The sequence below is a fragment of the Callorhinchus milii genome, unplaced genomic scaffold, assembly GCF_018977255.1.
Source record: "Callorhinchus milii isolate IMCB2004 unplaced genomic scaffold, IMCB_Cmil_1.0 Scaffold1, whole genome shotgun sequence".
Classification (NCBI taxonomy): domain Eukaryota; kingdom Metazoa; phylum Chordata; class Chondrichthyes; order Chimaeriformes; family Callorhinchidae; genus Callorhinchus; species Callorhinchus milii.
The window spans coordinates 69733267-69752340 of NW_024704742.1; the positions used below are offsets into that span (position 1 = coordinate 69733267).

At 45.0% G+C, this 19074-nt stretch overlaps 1 protein-coding gene across 1 annotated transcript in view; it reads right to left on the reverse strand.

Moving 5' to 3' along the window:
- Positions 1–19074, reverse strand: part of atrn (attractin) — a 171090-nt gene that overhangs the window by 32070 nt on the left and 119946 nt on the right. Inside the window, exon 26 of the mRNA XM_042343754.1 lies at positions 12056–12134. Coding sequence (XP_042199688.1) covers positions 12056–12134 — 79 coding nt within the window. The remainder of the gene's footprint in view (positions 1–12055; positions 12135–19074) is intronic.

Below are 19074 nucleotides of genomic sequence, written 5' to 3' on the forward strand. Positions count from 1 at the left end.
CATCTCCAAGTGTTTTACAGAATATATTGTAAATTGAATTCACTGTATATTTTGTGGGTGAAATGCAGCAGCCAATTGTTGTCCCTCAAACTATCGTGGATTCAGTGACCAAATTTTAAAAAAAAATGTTTTTAAGGGATTACCCCCAGAAAGCAATCAACAATGGCCTGTCTACTTACTGCTAGCTAAACAGAGACGTTTCAAGTAAGGAATCTTGCCTACAGTTTTGCCCCTCCCGAGAATCAAACCCAGGTCCTCTCATTAGCGAGGTGAGTGCGCTAACCAACACTGACTGCCAGAGGAATGATCACATGTACCCCAGAGTGAGTGGCAATACACATCCGTGGTCCCTGATCCTTGGCTCTCGCCAACTTGTGCCCAATACTCCCTTGGAAAAGGATAAGCAGGGTGCGCCCCTACTGTGTGCATACCATTCAGGGAAATTTCCAAGTGGGGATGGTGTATAAGTGGAATTCTCATTCTGGTTTGGATATTCTTAAGCACGGTGAAGAATTTCTGCATGTGTCAGACATCCAGCTAACCAATCCCCTCCCATCCCGAGGTGCCAAAGCCATCTTATTAGAAATCAATGCTGGGTTTTATTGAGCCCTCGTAAGTCATGTGCCAGGGTGTGTACCTGCTCCACAAACTTTGAGGCTTAAAATAATAATAATCCTTCATTTGATACAACGTGAGGATGTCGCAAACAGGCCATGAGGTTAACCACCAATTTTATCTGGGGGATTGTGGGCCAGGACACCGGGTCAGAGAGAAACTCCCTTCCTGCTCTTCTTGAACTGTGCCACGGGATCTTTAACATCCACAGGCTGTGATAAATCTTTCTGCAGTTCAGAGTAAACCCTTGGAGGCAGCCTCCTGTTTCTGACCAAACAACGAACCACTAGGAAACCGCTCTACTCCGATCTTGGCTCGTAATAAATCAAGTACTGTCGACAGGAATATCGACTGTGCAAACTCTGGGCTTTTTTTTTATTTAACCCCGAAGGAAATGAGAAGAAAGAAGAAAATGAAGGACTCAACCACTGGGGCGTTTTTTTTAACTAAAATAGTAAGAACTATTAAGGAGCCGTTATAAACAAAAAAAGCCTCTTGTCACAAGGTTTGATAGAAAGTGAGTCACCCTCATGCATGGTACAGCACAGAGGGCTGCCAGTCACCGTAACAAAAGGATATTTATTATAATCATAAAAGGAACAAATTTAAAATAAAATTCTTTAAAGGTTGGACGGCGAAAATTTCTCCCCAAACACTGTAGCAGGAGGGGGGAGTCCATTTTAAGAGGGGAACCTGACAGCTTCTTGAAGAGGAGGAACATTAAATTGTAGGGTGTAGCGAGCAAGAGAGTGGGGTTTAATAAATCAATCTGTCCTTTGGAGGAGACCTTAAACTGAGGTCTGTGCCTGTTCAAGTGGACATTAAAGATCCCACGGCACAACTTGGAAAGAGAAAGGAGTTTCTCTCTCTTGTGTCCTGGCCTGGCCAAGAATCCCCCAGACAGAAATTGTACATTCTCATGGCTGCTTGTAGGATTCTGTTGTATGCAAATTGGCTGCAGAGTTTGCTCACAAAACAAAGGTTACACTGTACAGCAAACGCTTGCAGATTACAATAATAATAATCCTTGCATTCGATATAGTGGCTTATCACGTTATCCCTGTTTCACCCCCCCTGGGAATCAAACCCAGGTCCTCTTGCTTGCAAGGCGCGTGTTCTAACCACTAAACATCAGGACACCATAGATCAGGAGCTCACTGGTTTGGTTTCTGATCTGCGTTTAATTTGGTGGTGTCAGCTGGGATTTCATGGGGGTGGGGGTTGAGTGGGGGGATAAATTGGCCTGGTCTTCCCAGGGTTCAGGAAAGGAAAACTAGCCAGGGGGCCGAGAGGTTCATGTTGTCATGGTAATAGATACTCAGCTGGTGCGAAACCTTAGGAAATTTTCCTTAAAAAAAGTGTTGACTCAATCCATGACTGTTTGTGAGACACTGCTGTGACCTGGTAACCCCTTATTAACCTGTCCGCTCCCTCCGCTCAGCGGCTCCGGCCTGCTCCATGTCCCCCGCCCAGCCCGCCCCTCCATCAGCGCTTGGGCCTTCAGCCTATCTGCCGCCACCCTCTGGAACTCCATCTCACATTCCCTTTGCCTCACTCCCTCCCTTGCCTCCTTCAAGGCACGTCTCAAGATCCACCTCTTTGACCATGCCTTCGGTCACCCTCCTACCCCTATCCTCCCTGCCCTCCACCCCTCCAGTGGCTTATCTGATCCCAACCTCCTGCTCAGGTTCAAATCCCCAATTGTCCAGCTCCTCGGGGCGTCCTCCTGACATAAAAGACGCTACACACATGTAATTTGTTATTGTTGTTGGCAAGCCCGGTAGATCATTTGCGCACAGCAGTGTCCCACAAACAGCCCAACGTGGGTTTTCCTCACAGTTCAAGTATTTTTATGGGAAAGAATGAGTTAAGATTAGGTGAGTTTTGTTTCCAGCATAGTGTGAGTGCCCTGGGTCAATCAATGCAGCCGGTAGTTATTCAACTCTCTCAACACTATGCATAGCTCAGGAGCTTCTTACAATCTGCCTTTCACCAATGTCATCCTCCCTCACTATTTCTCTTGTGTTTTTAAAACAATATACAATAAGACTATAAATATCCTTGTTGGGAGTCTCACAATATGGATCACAGAATGGTTGACTCACAACTGAACACTTCAAACATATTTGTCTGCATTAACATATTTTGTCTCAAATAAAATGTTTCAGTCACTCGCTCAAAATCCTGGAATACTCTCTTTCAATCCCTCCACCTTTTCCTCTCTTTTCCCGTCTTCAGGTTGCACCTGATAACCTTCCTCGTCTACCGTGCTATGGTCACCTCCCCCGGCATTGTGTGCTCGGCCACTGTTAAATGTTCTGGGATGCTACCCTGCGTGGGCGGGCACTACATAAATGCAAGCTGTTGTTGTTGTTAATGCCCAGGTCCACCCCCTGCCTTCACAGGCTAGTTTTAAAGATCTCTCTGCACTATCCGAAAAGAGAGGGAGGTTTCTCCTGGTGTCAAGGCTCACAATAGGCAAATTAATCATTCGACCTGTGGTCACTTGTGGGATTTGCTGTGCACAAATTGGTGTCTCTCCAAAAAACAGTCACACTTGTCAGTTATAATTGGTGAAGACAACGTGTTATATCTTATTTTGCAGAGATATAAGCACGCCACCTCCCCCCAACCTGGATCCACTGGCTCCCCATCCACCAGAATTGAGTTCAAGATCTTCGTCCCAACCTTTAAATTCCTCCATGGTCTTGCCCCACCCCAGCTCTACAATCTCCTCAAACCTACCAACTTGCTTTCTCACCTCAAGACTATCCTCTTTGACCGGTTATTCGGCCTTCCCCTCATCTCCCCCTGCAAACTCAGATGCAAATCCTGGACTAACCAGCGCCTCCCAAAGTAAGAGGTGCTTATAAATGTAAATTTGTATCATATTGTAAATTCTTGGTTTCCCTCTCTCTCCCCCGATTTGGTCACTCAATCCACGACTCATTGTGGGACGCTGCTGTGCGCAATAGGCTGCTACGTTTCACCCACAAATATACAGTGAATTCACTTTACAGTATATTTTGTGAATCACTTTGAGAAATCTCGAAGAAGCGATAAGGCGCAATATTAAATGTAAGGATTATCAATATTATTGTTATTATCCTCTTATCCTTGGTGTAACCAATCCTCTTCAAGGAGACAATAAACTGAGCTGCACGAGGATCAGGCAAACCTGCTGCTTACACTCGGCCCAGCGTAAAACACACGTCTCATGCAAGCTTTGCCATCGTCCAAAGCTTTAAAGCACGTTTGAAACAACCTGGGGGACGTGGTCAATGATCAGCCTCCCTCTCTCACACGGCATCTATCTACAGATGGCCTCCAGCTAAAATTATGTTTTGTGCTCAGTATTTGCTCCATGGTGGTCCGGGGAGTGAGGGGGGGAGGTGAATAGAAATGAAAGGGAAGCTTATTGAATGACGTCAACAAGTTTTCCTTTCACACTGATCACAAGAGGCTTCTCTTGCAAGACATTTTCAAGCTTTTGGAGCAAAGCTCAAAATGCAACAGCATACAATTTTATATTTAAAACATCTCATGGAGTATTGCTTCTGACGTAGGTTCCAGTGATAGAAAATGAACGTCACCGCAGCAAGTTTGTTTTCTGTTACAAACGCGGAGAATGAACATACAAGACTCAATAGAGGAACAGTTTAGGGCTGAGAATTCCAGAGGTAGGGGGAAGAGTGAGAAGAGAAAGCTTTGATAAATACAAGTTGAAATGCATACAATCCTAAATGTAGACAGAGTGCAAGCATCATTCCAGCACCAGTTAACAGTTTCCCCTCTGGTTTCCTATTCACCACAATGACAAGCTGAATTGATCTCGCTTTCCAGTGAAAAGGGAGTCCAAAAGTTATTTGGAAAAGGAAGATCTACCTTTTTATATCCATCTTCTCCAGACTCTCTTACTTCTCTCTTCAACACAGCTTTACACTGGGGCTCAATTTGCACTTAGGCTGGAACTCCAAACAGGCCTGGTTGGAGTCCAGCTCTTGTTAGCTCTCTTGATTGTGACACCCTTTTACTGAGTCACACAAAAAAAATAGGTTGAGCATCAATAACCATAAAAAGCCATGACAGGGTTTATCAGAAACGTAGAGTTTTAATATATCACACACCTTGGAAGAAAAGTCTGCACCACAGACAGCAACACAAGTCCCAATGCACTTTCCACAGCTGTCTGGCCTGTAAAGGGGAAGTGACAAGTGGGTGGGAGCTAAAGAGCGGGAGGGGAAGAAAGAGGATAAAATTTCAGTCACAGAAGAGATAAGTCTCAAGGCAGGCTTTAAAAAGGGGGAGGGAGCGTATGAGTCAGAGGGACTCGGGGATGGAGTTCCAGAAAGCAGGGACTTTGAGGCTCGAAGCTCAGTCGTTTACTTTGTTTGGAATAGTGGAGTGGTAAAAAAAACTTTCATAAAGAAAGGTTTTAATCAGCTTGGTTGGCGGTTCCTCAGCAGACTCCACACTCCCCATTGTAGCTGCCTCCGCAATTGAGTTGAACAGTCCTCTCCATTGTCAGACGAGATGCTTTGCAAAAACAAGGCCCTTTACATCACCCAGCCCATCAGTCATCACAAGCAAGCAACTGACAACTGTGGCAAAGCTGTGAGAATGTGCAGGCACAATCAGACTCGTGTCCCCATCTAACACTGTCCCACAACCAACACACTGTCTCCAAACTGAACAGAGTTCCGTGGATCTCCCGTACACTTGGAAATATTTAGAATGGAATATGCACTCTCCCCACCCGGCCCCCCGCTGAAGAGACACAACCTGCTTACTCAATTCCGAGAACATTGGGCCCAGGTTGGTAAATCCCCAATGCTTGGGAACCTCAGGGTGTGCATAGAAGTTTGGATGGTCATTCAGTTTATGGCTGTTTGCCAGATGTTCCTGTTTGCAAATCGGCTACTGCATTTGCCTGCAAGATACAGATGCTCAGCTCACTACACCTTACTTCACAGTAAAATCTTGAGAGGCGTTTTGAGACATCTGAATGGCATGATAAGGCCTGAATCAAATCAAGGATTCTTAAGATTTTTGGTAAATACAAGAAAGGGAAGCCTTGTGGGTGTACAGGTCTATTAAGGTTGGTTATCCTGCTGCCTGGTCAGTGTTTAAGGCACTCCAAGCAAGCCACTGAAAGCTGCAGCTTGTGTTTAAAGTTCAACTTTCAGTCTCATGCAACTGCTTTGCAGCTGCTTTCAGCCACAACACCCCAAAAATCTTGAACATTTTTCCTCTATCCCTCTGCCTTCCCCATCTTCAAGTAGTGCTTGAAGATCTTACTCTTCGACCATACCTATGGTCACCTCCCCTCAGCTCGACGTCATGCTCCGCCCCTGCCAAGCAGTCTGGGACGCTACCCTGCGTGAGGGGCGCTATACAAATGCGACTTGCTGTTGTTGTGAAGCTTCGCTCCTTCCTCTCCTGCCACTCCCTTCTCAAACTGCTCCAATCGGGTTTTCGTGCCGCCCACAGCACAGAAACAGCCCTGGTCAAAGTGACAAATGACATTCTATCCATCTGCGACCAGGGCTCCCTCTGCCTCCTCGTCCTCCTTGACCTCTCTGCTGCCTTCGACACTGCTGACCACTCTATCCTCATCCACCACCTTTCCTCTCACCTCAACCTTCACGGCTCTGTCCTTGACTGGTTCAGATCGTACCTCTCACACTGCCTCCATTTCATCTCCATAAACGGTTCCTTCTCCAGCCCCCGCAACATCTCATGTGGCGTTCCGCAGGGCTCTGTCCTTGATTCCTCCTCTTCAATATCTATATGCTCCCTCTTGGTAACATCATCGGCAGACAACTTCCACATGTATGCGGATGACACCCACCTCTACTTCTCCGTCTTCACCCTCGACTCCAGGACCACCTCTGTCCTGACAGAATGTCTGTCAGACATCAAGTCCTGGATGAGAGCGAACTTTCTTCAGTTGAACATCAACAAGACCGAGGCTCTCCTGTTTGGCTCCCGTCAGCATCTCCACACCTTAGGCGCTGACAGCATCACCCTCCACACTCTACCTCACTGAGCCAGTCCAGAACCTTGGCGTCTTGTTTGACCCTCAAATATCCTTCTACCCCACATCTGTGCCATGACACGCTCTGCCTTCACCACCTCAGTAACATCACCTGCTCCGCCACTGTCTCACACCGCAGGCCGCCGAAACCCTCATACACGCATTCATTACATCGAGGCTTGACAACGCAAACTCCCTGCTAGTCGGCTTCCCCAACTCCTCCCTCCATAGGCTGCAGATCATCCTGAACTCTGCAGCCTGTGTCCTCTCCTGCACCAGGCTCCATGACCTTATCAACCCCATCCTTGCCCGATTTCACTGGCTTCTCCTGTAGCTCAGTGGTTAAGAGCACTCGCCTTGCAAGCGAGAGACGTGAGTTCAATTCCAGGCACAGGGCGAAACCTTGGGTGAGTTTCCTTACTCCACACAGAGCCTAATAATAATCCCTCCAAAAAACAAAACAATAATATATTGGTCATTTTCAATCTACGACTGTTTGTGGGACATTGCTGTGCGCAATTGGCTGCCGCGTTTCGCCCACAAATATACAGTCAATTCATTTTACAGCATATTCTGTGAAGCGCTTTGAGACGTCCTCCCGATGTGAAATGCAAGGATTGTTATTATTATTCTCATCACACAAAGGATGCAGTTTAAGATCCTGGTCCTCACCTTCAAAGCTCCCCATGGCCTTGCTCCCCCCTAACGCCTATCATCCAGCTCGCTCCCTCCGCTCAGTGGGCTCCGGCCTGCTTCACATTCCCCACCTCACCCGTCCCACCATTGGCGGGCGGGCCTTCTGCACTCTGCCCCCATCCTTTGGAACTCCATCCTGAAGTCCCTTCACCTCGCCCCCTCCCTTGCCTCCTTCAAGACCCATCTCAAGACCCTCCTCTTCGACCATGGTTTTGATTTCCCTGCTTCCCCCCCACCCAATCCCAACCCCCAGCTCAGGCACAAAACTCTGTCTGCCCAGCGCCTTGGGATGTCCTCCAAACGTGAAAGGCTCTATACAAATGTTATTTTGTTGTTGTTGTTGGAAAGCCAACAAGAGCTTGTTGGATCCACAAGTTTCCGTTTCCACATTGCAAATTACCTCCCCTCCCAGCCCAGGTGAACCAGTGACATTTTATTGCTGCACAAGCCACAGTTAAATGTCTCTATGCAGCCTCCAGCTGAATGGGCTATTTTTCATGTTGCTGTACTGCTGCGATCAAACAGGCCTCTCTCCTGCCAGCATCACACAGGGACCTTACACTGAACCGTAATAAACTAAAGCCGTTGTCCACATACAGAGAGAAAGAGAGACACACACATAGGGAGAGAAATGCAGGGAGAGAGAGAAGAAAGTCAGAGAAAGAGACTGCACTGACCTAGTTTATATCTAAAAGAGAATGAGAGAGCGCGCTCAAGACTAACCAGGAAGTGTGTTCATAAGGGGCAATCAGCAGCTGGAACAGGTTAACGGCAAGGGTGCTTGAGGCCAGGACTAGTAAGAGAAACAGCAATACTATACACAAATGTAGGTATGCTGGAAGGAAGAGATTCTGGTAGAGATTAGCTTCTCTAGTGCATTGAACCAGCAAAAAAGCATATTCAGTCATTTTACCAAAATTGAATTTTCAAGATAATAATACGAAATGTTATTACGGTCACCTCCTTCCTCCCCCGTCTCAGTGTCAGGCTCTGCCACCGTTAAGCGCTGTCCCGAGTGAAAGGCACCATATAAATGCAAGTTGCTGTTGTTAAAATAAATATAATAATCCTCACATTTGACGCAGTGCCTTTGACATCGGGAGGGCGTCTCAAAGCACTTCACAGGAATGTTACTGTGTCTGGGACGCTGTGTGTTTTGTAGGATACTTGAAAAGGCCCCTCAAAAGAAAAAAAATCACTTGAGAGTCAGGAGTGGGGACATACAGCAGAGAGTAGCTAACTGCCTGTCCAGGAATCTCTTGCTCTTGAAGCCAAACTGACCTGTGTCTTGTTAACATTTCAAGATATGTCAAGTCTAGACAGAAAAGCTTTTCAGATCTGCGGCACCATTCACTTCCCCCCTCACCACCAACCTCATCTGATTTGCAAGCCCCTGAAAACCAGAGAGTAATCCAATCCTCTCCAGTCTTCAATACATTTAAAAAGATTCAGATCTGCAATCTCGGTCTAAAATCTGTAATTTTAGGAATCCAAGCCTCTCCCACACTTCCCGGGGCAACTCTTTGAATATGAAATGCCAGGGTGATCTATGAAAATTCAACTTCATTCATTTAAAATATTTTTTTTAAAAAAGGGAGATTTGCTCTCCCAAATATTCCTGGGGCTCTCATTTTAGAAGCAGAAATCTCAGAAGTTGAGTAAACCTCCCATCAAACACTGCCCTTGCTCCATCCTACTTCTGTGACCTGCTAACGCCAACCTGTCCGCTCCGTCCACTCAGCGGGCTTCTGCCTGCTCCCCGGTCCCCATCCGGCCCACCCCACCATCGGTAGTCGGGCATCAGCCTCTCTGCCCCTTTTGGAACTCCACCTCCTTCGCCTTGCGCACTCCCTTGCCTCCTTCAAGACATGTCTCAAGACCCTCCTCTTTGACTGTGCCTACGGTCACCTTCCTTCCCCTAACCTCCCTGCCCTCCACCTCTCCTGATCCCAACCCTCTGCTCGGTTACAAATCCCTAACTGTACAGTGCCTTGGGGCGTCCTTCCGACGTGAAAGGCGCTATACAAATGGAATTTGTTGTTGTTTTTGTTGGGAGTGTAGCACTTAAGAAACTCAAGTTGTAGAATTATAGGGGTCTGAAATGGACAGCACTCACCCACAAAGGACATTTTACCTAATTAATCCTTTGCCACATACACACAGTCCCTAAATTTTACAGTATATCATGCGAAACACTTAGGGACGACCTCCCAATGTGAAAGCGCTCAGCCAAATCTAAGGCTATTATTACCTTACATACATATACATGAAAGAGAACAACTTGCATTTATACGGCTTTTCAAGTAGATTTAGACATCTTGATGTTAAAACACAAAGACAGGAGGAAGAGAGAGAGAGAAAACAATTGGCACTTATAGGGCCTTTCATATAGAATGAGGAGCATGACTAACATATACGCACAAGCACGAGAGACGGAAAGCAATTTGCTCCGATATAGTACCTTTTATGTAGAATGAATGCATTGAAGCTCTCTCGCTCTTTCTCTTTCACACATGTACGAAAGACATAAATGAAAAAAATCTTGCTCCTGTTTAGCACCTTTCAGGTAGAATGAATGTTATGAAGCACTCAACAAACATGATGGGGAGCAACAGCAATGTCTGCCAGTAGTTCGGGAAATATATTTCTTTAATCCATTTAAGGGACAGCTCAGCCTACACTTGTGGACAAGATACATGTGCGTGCTTTTCCCTCTTACCTCTCTCCAACCCCGCACCGACACCCCCTCCCCAAATAGAATTCTTTGGTCACCAAGTTAATTTTTGATTTTCTCACAAAACAAATGTTTATTCAGCAATTGGTGATAATCAAACAAAAATCCTTGCATATGATGCAGCCCCCATAACATCAAAATGTTACCAAATGCTTTGTATTAAATTGCTGTCAATTGCTTTGTGTGTAATTTGCCTGTATTTATAGGCAAACATGGCAGCCTATTTGAGCACCAAATATGGAATGCTGCTTTGATGTCCAATCCACAGCATCTCTGACAAACCACTGGAGCTCCAGCCTAGAGTGGCTTATGTGGGGCTAAAACCCACAACCTACTGACCTAGAGGCACGAGTGCCAGCAACTGAGTCAGGCTGATGCTCCTCACACCGCACTACCCACCTGTTAATGTGGAAATAGGTTTTCCACAGTTCTTACTAAAAACAGTTTCCAAATTAACAGCGAGTGGAAGATTTTTTTTCCACAGTTCAACATCATCTTAAATTTTAAGGCATAAAGGCTAAGACCATGTGGAATTTGAGACCTCAGGGTTCCTTCACTCCCTGACAGAGACACATTTTACTGAGTTATACATTTTCATGATAAACCGATAATGGCATCTCTGAGGGTCAGTCCACGTCTGACAACTAAAGTATGGAGCAGAGCTACTCCTGATTCACAGCAACCCAGAGTCAAACACGAACAATCCGCACACAGAGAACTTTTAATTCTTTCATATAACAGGTTAATGGCAAAATGTGTCCAACCAAGCACTTCACAGCAACAAACAGTGACTGTTTTCTTCCAGACCATCAAAAGTGTCAAGACTTTGCTCTTTGGTCATGCTTTCAAGCACCAAACTGCCTCTACCCACTGGCCTCTTGATTCCAACTCCCAGCTCGGGTGCAAACCCTTAACTGTGCAGCACGTTGGAACATCCTTCCAATTTGAAAGGCGCTGTGTAATTGTAATTTTGTTGTTGCCTTAGATCCTCGTCCTCACTTCCAAGGACTTGCATCCATGGCCTTGCCCCCTCCTACCTCTCTGACTTGCTGACTCTCTACTAACCTGCCCGCTCCCTCCGTTCAGCGGGCTCCGGTCTGCTCCATGTCTCCCGCCCGACCCGCCCTACCTTCGGTGGCCGGGCTTTCAGCCTCTCTGCCCCCACACTCTGGAAGTCCATCCCACGGTCCCTTCACCTCACTTCCTCCCTTGCCTCTTTCAAGGCCGATCTCAAGACCCTCCTCTTCGATCGTGCCTTCGGTCGCCCTCGCACCTCTCTGCCTTCCCTCACCCCTACACCACCCCTCCCCCATGCTCGAGTCCTGACCCCTGACTGTCCAGCGCCTTGGGATGTCCTCCCGACGTGAAAGGCGCTCTCTAAATGTAATTTTGTTGTTGTTGTTGACTCACTTAAAAACCTTAGAAATGTTAGGTCCATTATGCCTGTGCTCAGTTCTCTGAAAGAGGTACCTGTTTTGTCCAATTATCCTACATCCACCCCCATTTCTCTTCTTTCTCTTGGGATATTGAAACATTTATTCACAGAAAAAAACTCAGAAATGTATGCAACATATATATTATATATAAAAAACTCAGAAATGTATGCAACATATATATTATATATAAAATCTTAAATGTCAACCTGCACGGCAGTCAATTGCACACAGCAGCGTCTTACAAGTAGTTGTGGATTGAGTGACCAAACTCTTTTTTGGTAGGGGATTATTACCCCTGAAAGCGATCTGCCAATCGATTAACAACCAGGTTCAGGTGAACAGAAGTATGTGGATTAAAGAAACTTGCCTAAGGTTTTGCCCTGCCTGGGAATCGAACCGAGGCCCTCTTGCTTTTGCGGTGAGTGCTGTAAGCAACACTCTACAGGACTCCATTAAGGTCTGTATAGTCTGTTTGCGCGTCAGACACACAGGTACGGCCTGCGGGTGTAGGTGGTGTTTTGAGGAGCTCTGCCTTACCTCTCTCCGCCTTGATGCCCAACAGCTTTGTTTAATCTTCCACACCACAGCAGCCACCAGCAGTAGGGACAGAAAACAACTGCAAAATATTGAAAGAATAGTCAGCCTTCCACAGGGGAAAAAAAACACTTGTCAGTTTTACATCTCATCACATGGATATGGCTAAGAAGTGCTTTATGGTAATAGTCAGCCTGGCTCAGTCGGTAGCACTCTTGCCCAAGTCAGATAGTTGTGGGTTGAAGCCACACGTCAGGACATTGAATTCATCGTCTGGGTTGATGCTCCAGTTCAGTGTTGGGGGAGCACTGGGTTCTCGGGGATGCCATCCTGCGGATGAGGCATTAAATCGACCACCCAACTGTGCCCGTTATAATAATAATCCTTGCATTGGATACAGCACCTTATCACGTCGTTGAGACATTTCAAAGCGCTTCACAGAATATATTGAAAAGTGAATTGACTGTGTATTTTGTGAGCGAAACACGCAAGCCAATTGCACACCACAGTACCTTCTATCCTATAGAGTTAGAGTGCCACCAATCGAGCCAAGCTGACATCTTCACACAGAGTCATTTGAATGTAAGCTCACTCTAGCCAATAGCTTAATTGCACCAAACTACTTTGTCAGAAAAACTCCTCAAGAAAAAAGTCCAAGCAAAGGTTTGTAACGTATCAAGCAAAAGGATTACTTGGGAACTGAAATAAAACCTGAGAGCATTTCTCTAAACTTTTGAGGGTTGTGTGGAGTAGTTACATTTCACTGAAGTTCATTTAAAGGGTTTTGGAGTCTTGTAACACCCAGAACTTAACCAGGCAATATTATAGGATTCAAAACCACTGATTTTCGTAAAGCAAAAGAAAGTTTGGGGAAGGACGGAAGGAAAAAGTATGAATCCCTGTTGACCGCTGTCCCCAAAGCTGTAAAAATGTAATTTGCAATATAGAAAGCAATATTTAAAGAACTTAATGAGCCAAGCTTAACCAAGGCAGTGGAAATTAATGGATAAAGTTATGACTGTCTCACAGTTCAAAGCTTTTAGCCTTGCATTAGTTGCTTGCACTTCTGATAGCACACTGATCCAATTCATTCTGGCTCGGGTGTGGGGGGGGGGGGGTGGAGAGGGGAAGGCGAAAAGTAAGCGGGATCTCTCTGGGACTAAACCAAATCTGTGAAAACATACACTCGCCTCGCAAGCGAGAGGACATGGGCTTGATTCCTGTGCAGGACGAAGCCTTAGGCAAGTTTCCTTATTCCACAAGCTTCTGTTTACTTACTTGAAAACAGAAACCTGATTGTTAGTCAATTGGCGGATCACTTTTCCGGAGGTAATAATTCCTTCATAAGTATATATTTCTTAAAAATAAGTTGGTCACTGAATTCACGACTGTGTTTCGCCCACAAAATATAGTGTCAATTCACTTTACTGTATATGCTGTGAGGCACTTTGAGACATCTTGAAGACATGATAAAACACTATATCAAATGCAAAGATTATACAACACAATACAATACAAAAAATAATTATTATTATGTAGCGCTTTTCACACAAGTACATATCAGAGTGCCTCACAGGATTAGTAGAAGTATTAAGGGGGGTAGGGGGGTGGGGATGGGGAGGATGAAGGAAACATCCACGCAGAGATAATAATAATAATTCTTGCATTTGTTATAGCACCTTATCACATCGTTGAGATGTTTCAAAGTGCTTCACAGATTGTAATATTGTAAAGTGGAATGACTATTTTGTGGGTGAAGTGCAATTGCACACAGCAGCGTCCCACAAACAGTTGTGGATTGATCAAATTTGATGGGATTATTACCACTGGATATTGATCCGCCAATTGACTAACAACCAGGTTCTGCTTACTGCTAGGTAAACAGAAGCGTGTGGAGTATCGAAACTTGCTTAAGGTTTCGCCAGAGCCGGGAATCGAACCCGGGGCCTCTCGCTTACGAGGCTAGTGCTCTAACCACTATGCTACGGGACTCCAGAGTTAGGGGAATATGGAACAATTTGCTAAAAGCTAAGACCACAACTTTGAAAAATGAACTGGTTAAGAATCTGAAGAGGAATGAAGTGGTGGGGGGAACCAGGCAGCAGTGTAATTGGTACTAAGTTGCGACACTGTGTGTTGTGATGGTCATAATTCTTCGCAGTTTCCTGTTTTCATAAGTACTAAACCAGCACTAAGCTCTCCCTTACTCCCTAATTTCACTTTTGCTCACATTATGGCATTGTCTGTTCCACTTAAGACACGTTAGGAGTAGGTCTGCTAAGACTCCAGAGCTACAGAATCCTTCTTAATGCGATTCTGTGGAAACCAGTAGCAATGGGTTAGACTAATCCATCTAAAGCTCTATTGATCAATTACGCTATAGTACATAATGTTACAGTCAGTCATTCATCCACAGGGACCTGTAACAAATAAGTAAAAGGCAGGCAATTTTAGAGGTCGATTGTAACAGGACTCAGTTTTGAGTCTAATGTCAATAACACTGAATTATATGATGGAGAGAGCTATCTCACTCAGTTAATATAAACGGCAGCTCTTTAAACAATCTGCCAATGCCAACTTGTAATCGGTTTGGAACGAAATGTTGAGTGAATGACATGAAGCCAGGCTATTAATTGCACTCGCTCTATGTTGGGTCTCAATATTGGTAATCAATAATCCACATTTCAGCAGTGTTCAGTAAATTCAGCGCACGTTCAACGAGATTCACTATAATAATCCTAGCATTTGATATGGTGCCTAATCACGTCTTCAAGACATCCCAAAGTGGTTCACTGGGTTTTTACTTTTAAATGTAGTAACTGGATTTTGAGGTGAATACAGAAGCCATTTTTTGAATTACAAAGTTCCAGTGGAGTGACTGTGTATTTGTAGGTTAACATAACAGACAATTTGTGCACAGTCATGAAGTGAATGACTGATTTTATTTGAAGGATTATTGCTCAGTCAAAGGATAGCACCTCCAACAATGTAGCCTTCCTCCAATTCTGCACTGGAATCTCAGATGAGTCTGAGCTCAAATTCCTGCCAAGAGGCTTGAACCCATTCTGACAAAGACAGCGCTACAGATAGAGCAAACCCACATCTCACTGCCTTCGCTCGACTGGCTCTGGCCTCCTACTTGTCCCTCGCCTTCTGTTCTACCATCAGTGGCCGCACTTTCATTCACTACAAGGTCCGAAACTCTGGAGCACTCTTCCTCTATCCCTACACCTTGCCTCTATCCATACACCTTGCCCAGCCTGAAGATCTTCCTTTTCGACCATCCCCCCTCCCCCTGACTCGGCATCGTGCTCCGCACTGTCAAGTGCTCTGGGACGCTACCCTGTGTGAGGGGTACTATATAAATACAGGTTGTTGATGCTTTTGTCTAAGTTAAGAGAATTTCAATGGGGGAACAAGTTAACAATGGAAGGGGAGGGTGTGTGTGGAGAGGAGGTAAGGATCTCTTCAGACCCCTTATCCAAGCCACAAGCTAGTCTGCCTAGACTTCTCCCCAGCCACTCTTCCAGACTTAGAACCAACAATGTAGACACTTTGCTTTGAGCCAAAGTAATAGAGAATGATTTTATATAACTGCTTTGCAAAGTTATTACTAGTCATCAAAGCTAATGGAGCAGTGTAGATTGTCACACTTTTCAATGTGATGGCAACATTAAGGTAATTCCAAGCTCTTTTAAGGACGACGCAGCTCACTGGGCACACAGCACTACACAGAATACAAAGAAAGCAGCTTAAACTCACAAAATGCAATACTGTAACGTCACAACCAGAAACAGACTAATCAGCCTGTCTGGGTTCAGGAATCCACCGCCTGTATTCTCACACACACTGAACTCCATATCCCCATCACACAAGTCCTCTCCAGGCTCCACTGGCTCCCTATCACAGAATGGATGGATTTCAAGATCCTCTCACTCATCTACAAATCCTTTCACGCCCTGGCATCTCCCTTTCTGACTTGATTTCTACCCACTCCACTATCCGCTGCCTCCACTCAGCTGGCTCCGGCCTCCTGCTTGTCCTACGTCACCTCCGTTACACCATCAGCACTGCGCTTTCAGCACTCTGAAGCTTTGGAACTCTTGCCATCAATCCCTCAGTCTTGCTCCCTCGTTCCCCTCTTTTAGATAACGACTGAAGACCTCCTTCTTCGACCGTGCTTATGCTCATCTCCTCCCTCCTCCCAACTTGGCATCAGGCTCTGCCACTGTTTAGCGCTCCGAGACTCTGACCCACGTGAAGGGTTCTATGTAAATGCAAGTTGTTGTTGTCTAGTGGGCAATTAATGACTGTAATAGAATGGCCAGGAAGTGTGGCTGAGACCAGGACGCTGGACTAATTTTTTAAAAAAAAACCAGCTCAATGCTGTGATGGGAGGATGGTATGGTAGAGACTTCATCATCCAAAACAATCTCAGCGACTACAATTGTGGCAGATGGATTTTAGGTTCCATCCTCTGTGCAAAGACATTTTTTCATAACCTGCCCTTAATAATCATAATTATAATAATAATCTTTGCATTTGGTATAGTTAGTGCCTTACCATGTTGGAAGGACATCTCAAAGCGCTTCACAGGATTTCTTACAAAGTGCAGTGGTTGTGTATCTGTGGGTAAATACATCAATACAATTGCGCATAGCAATGTCCCAACAATCAGCCATGAAATGAGTGACCAATTTTATTCAGAGGATTATTGGCCAGGATACATAGAGAAAGAAACTCCCTTCTCTTTTTGAATAGTGCCACGGTTCTTTAACATCCACCTCAACAGGCGGTTGACTTTTCATCTGAAGGACGCCACCTCCGACAATACAATACTCCCTCACCCCAGGATTGCATTGGAGCATCATCTTAGACTATGTGAGTTCAAGTGCCAACATGAGATTTGAACTCACAACCTTCTGACGTAGAGGTGAGAGTGCTACCAGGAGCCAAGCTTGAATTCTTTTCTTCTCTACGGACAGTGTACAAGCATCTAAGTTGTTCTAAGTTGTTCTCAATGGCAGTGTAGCTCCCTTTAGGTGCTTGATAGAAAGTGTCATTGCTGAGGTGAACTCTAACTCTTCCCCCATAAATATGGTATTGGTGTTGAAGCAAAGTGTTGGATTGAAACAATTTCCCTACTCAAACCTGATAAATTTTTGGGAGTCAATTTTCTATACCAACTGAAGTGTCTTCTACCCCCGCCAAAAAAAGCCTACATAAGCTAGAAAGAATCCAACGACATTTTGTGGGAAGTTTTGCCCACAATACATAGTCAATTCACTTAATAGCATATATTGTGAATCGTTTTGAGATGTCCCAATAATGCGATAAGATGTTATATCAAATTGAAGTAATCTTATTACTATAAACAACCTTCACTCCTATAGTGGCTTTCAATATCAGGAGATCTCTCAAATCATTTTACAACAAAGCAGGGAAACACAGAACCAGGAGAGGACGGAGAATTCAGTCATAGTAATGATCCTTACAGGTCAGGCCAAGGTCTCACATTTCTGTACAGAATTATGACAATTCTTACATTTGTTATCGGGACTTTCATTTCGGAGGACAACAGAAGGTGCTTCAGGGGATTTAGTGGGAAGTAGAGTGCCTCTGTATTTGCAAGTAAATGTGGCTGCCAAATTCCACTCAGCAATGCTCTACAAACTGCATGAAACAAATCACTGATTTTTATTTGGGGGATTGTTGGCCAGGACACCGGGAGAGAGAAACTGCCTTCTCTTTTCTGCTTTCTCAAACAAAGTGCAACAATAGCTCTTCCAGCGTGTTGCTAACCATACCTCCTTTGTGAAGTCCACATGTACAGCGCACAGAAAGTAATCACAGAATGAAATTCTTGCATTTGATACAGCGCCTTATAAAGTCATTGAGATGTCTCAAAGTGTTTCACAGAATATACTGTAAAGTGAATTGACTGTATTTTGTGAAGCACAGCAGCCAGTTTGCCTGCAGCAAGGTCCCACAAACAGCCATGGAGTGAGTAACCAATTTTATTTGGAGGATTGTTGGCCAGGACTCCAGGAGAGGAATTCCCTTCTCTTTTTGAATAGTGCCATGGGATCTACCTGAAGATCCACCTACATCCACCTGAATAGTCAGATAGGACCTTGGGTTAACATTTCATATGACAATGCAACATCCCCCAACATTGCATTGGAGTGTCAGCCATCACGAGGGACCTCCAACCAGTCAGTTGCTGCTAGGTGGCATCTTGCACATGCTCAATAAAAGAGGTAGGAGTGATATTTACTGCAATTTAAACGTTAAAGTTGATATTTTTAGTTCAAGATGCATTCGTCTCCCGCAAACACTTTGAGCACTAGCCTCGCAAGCGAGAGGACCTGGGTTCGATTCCCAGGCCGGGCAAAATGTTGGGCAAGTTTCCTTACTCCATACCCTTCTGTTTACCACTTTTCCAGGGATAATAATCCCTTAAAAATGATAATAATTTGGTCACTCAATCCGTAAATGTTTGTGGGACACTGTTGTGCGCAATTGGCTGCCGCATATTGCTCAGAATATATAGTCAATTCACTTTACAGTATATTCTGTGAAGCGGTTTGAGACATTTCGAAGACGTGACAAGGTGCTATATCAAATGCAAGGATTATCATTATTATTATTTGGCTTTGTGTTCAACTTGACTCAACAATGGCTCAGCTCTACCACTCCTTCCTCTTGTCTTTTTGATCATGTGTGACAGCGCCACCTAGCGTCGATCGGTGAGACCCTTGGGCTTGACAAACAACAACAACAAATTATATTTGTACAGCGCCTTTCATGTCGGGAGGACTATGTGATTCAAGTCCCAACTTGGACAAACAGCCTTCTAACTGAGAGGCGAGAGTGCTACTGACTAAGCCAGGTGTTGATCAAAGACACTGTCAAAGAGCTAAGTTTTGTAACACAGAAAGAAATGCTACAAAGTATGGGGATTTGGGGATGGAGTTGAAGAGAGCAAGGGCACACTGAGTGAAAGCGTGGACACTTGGTGG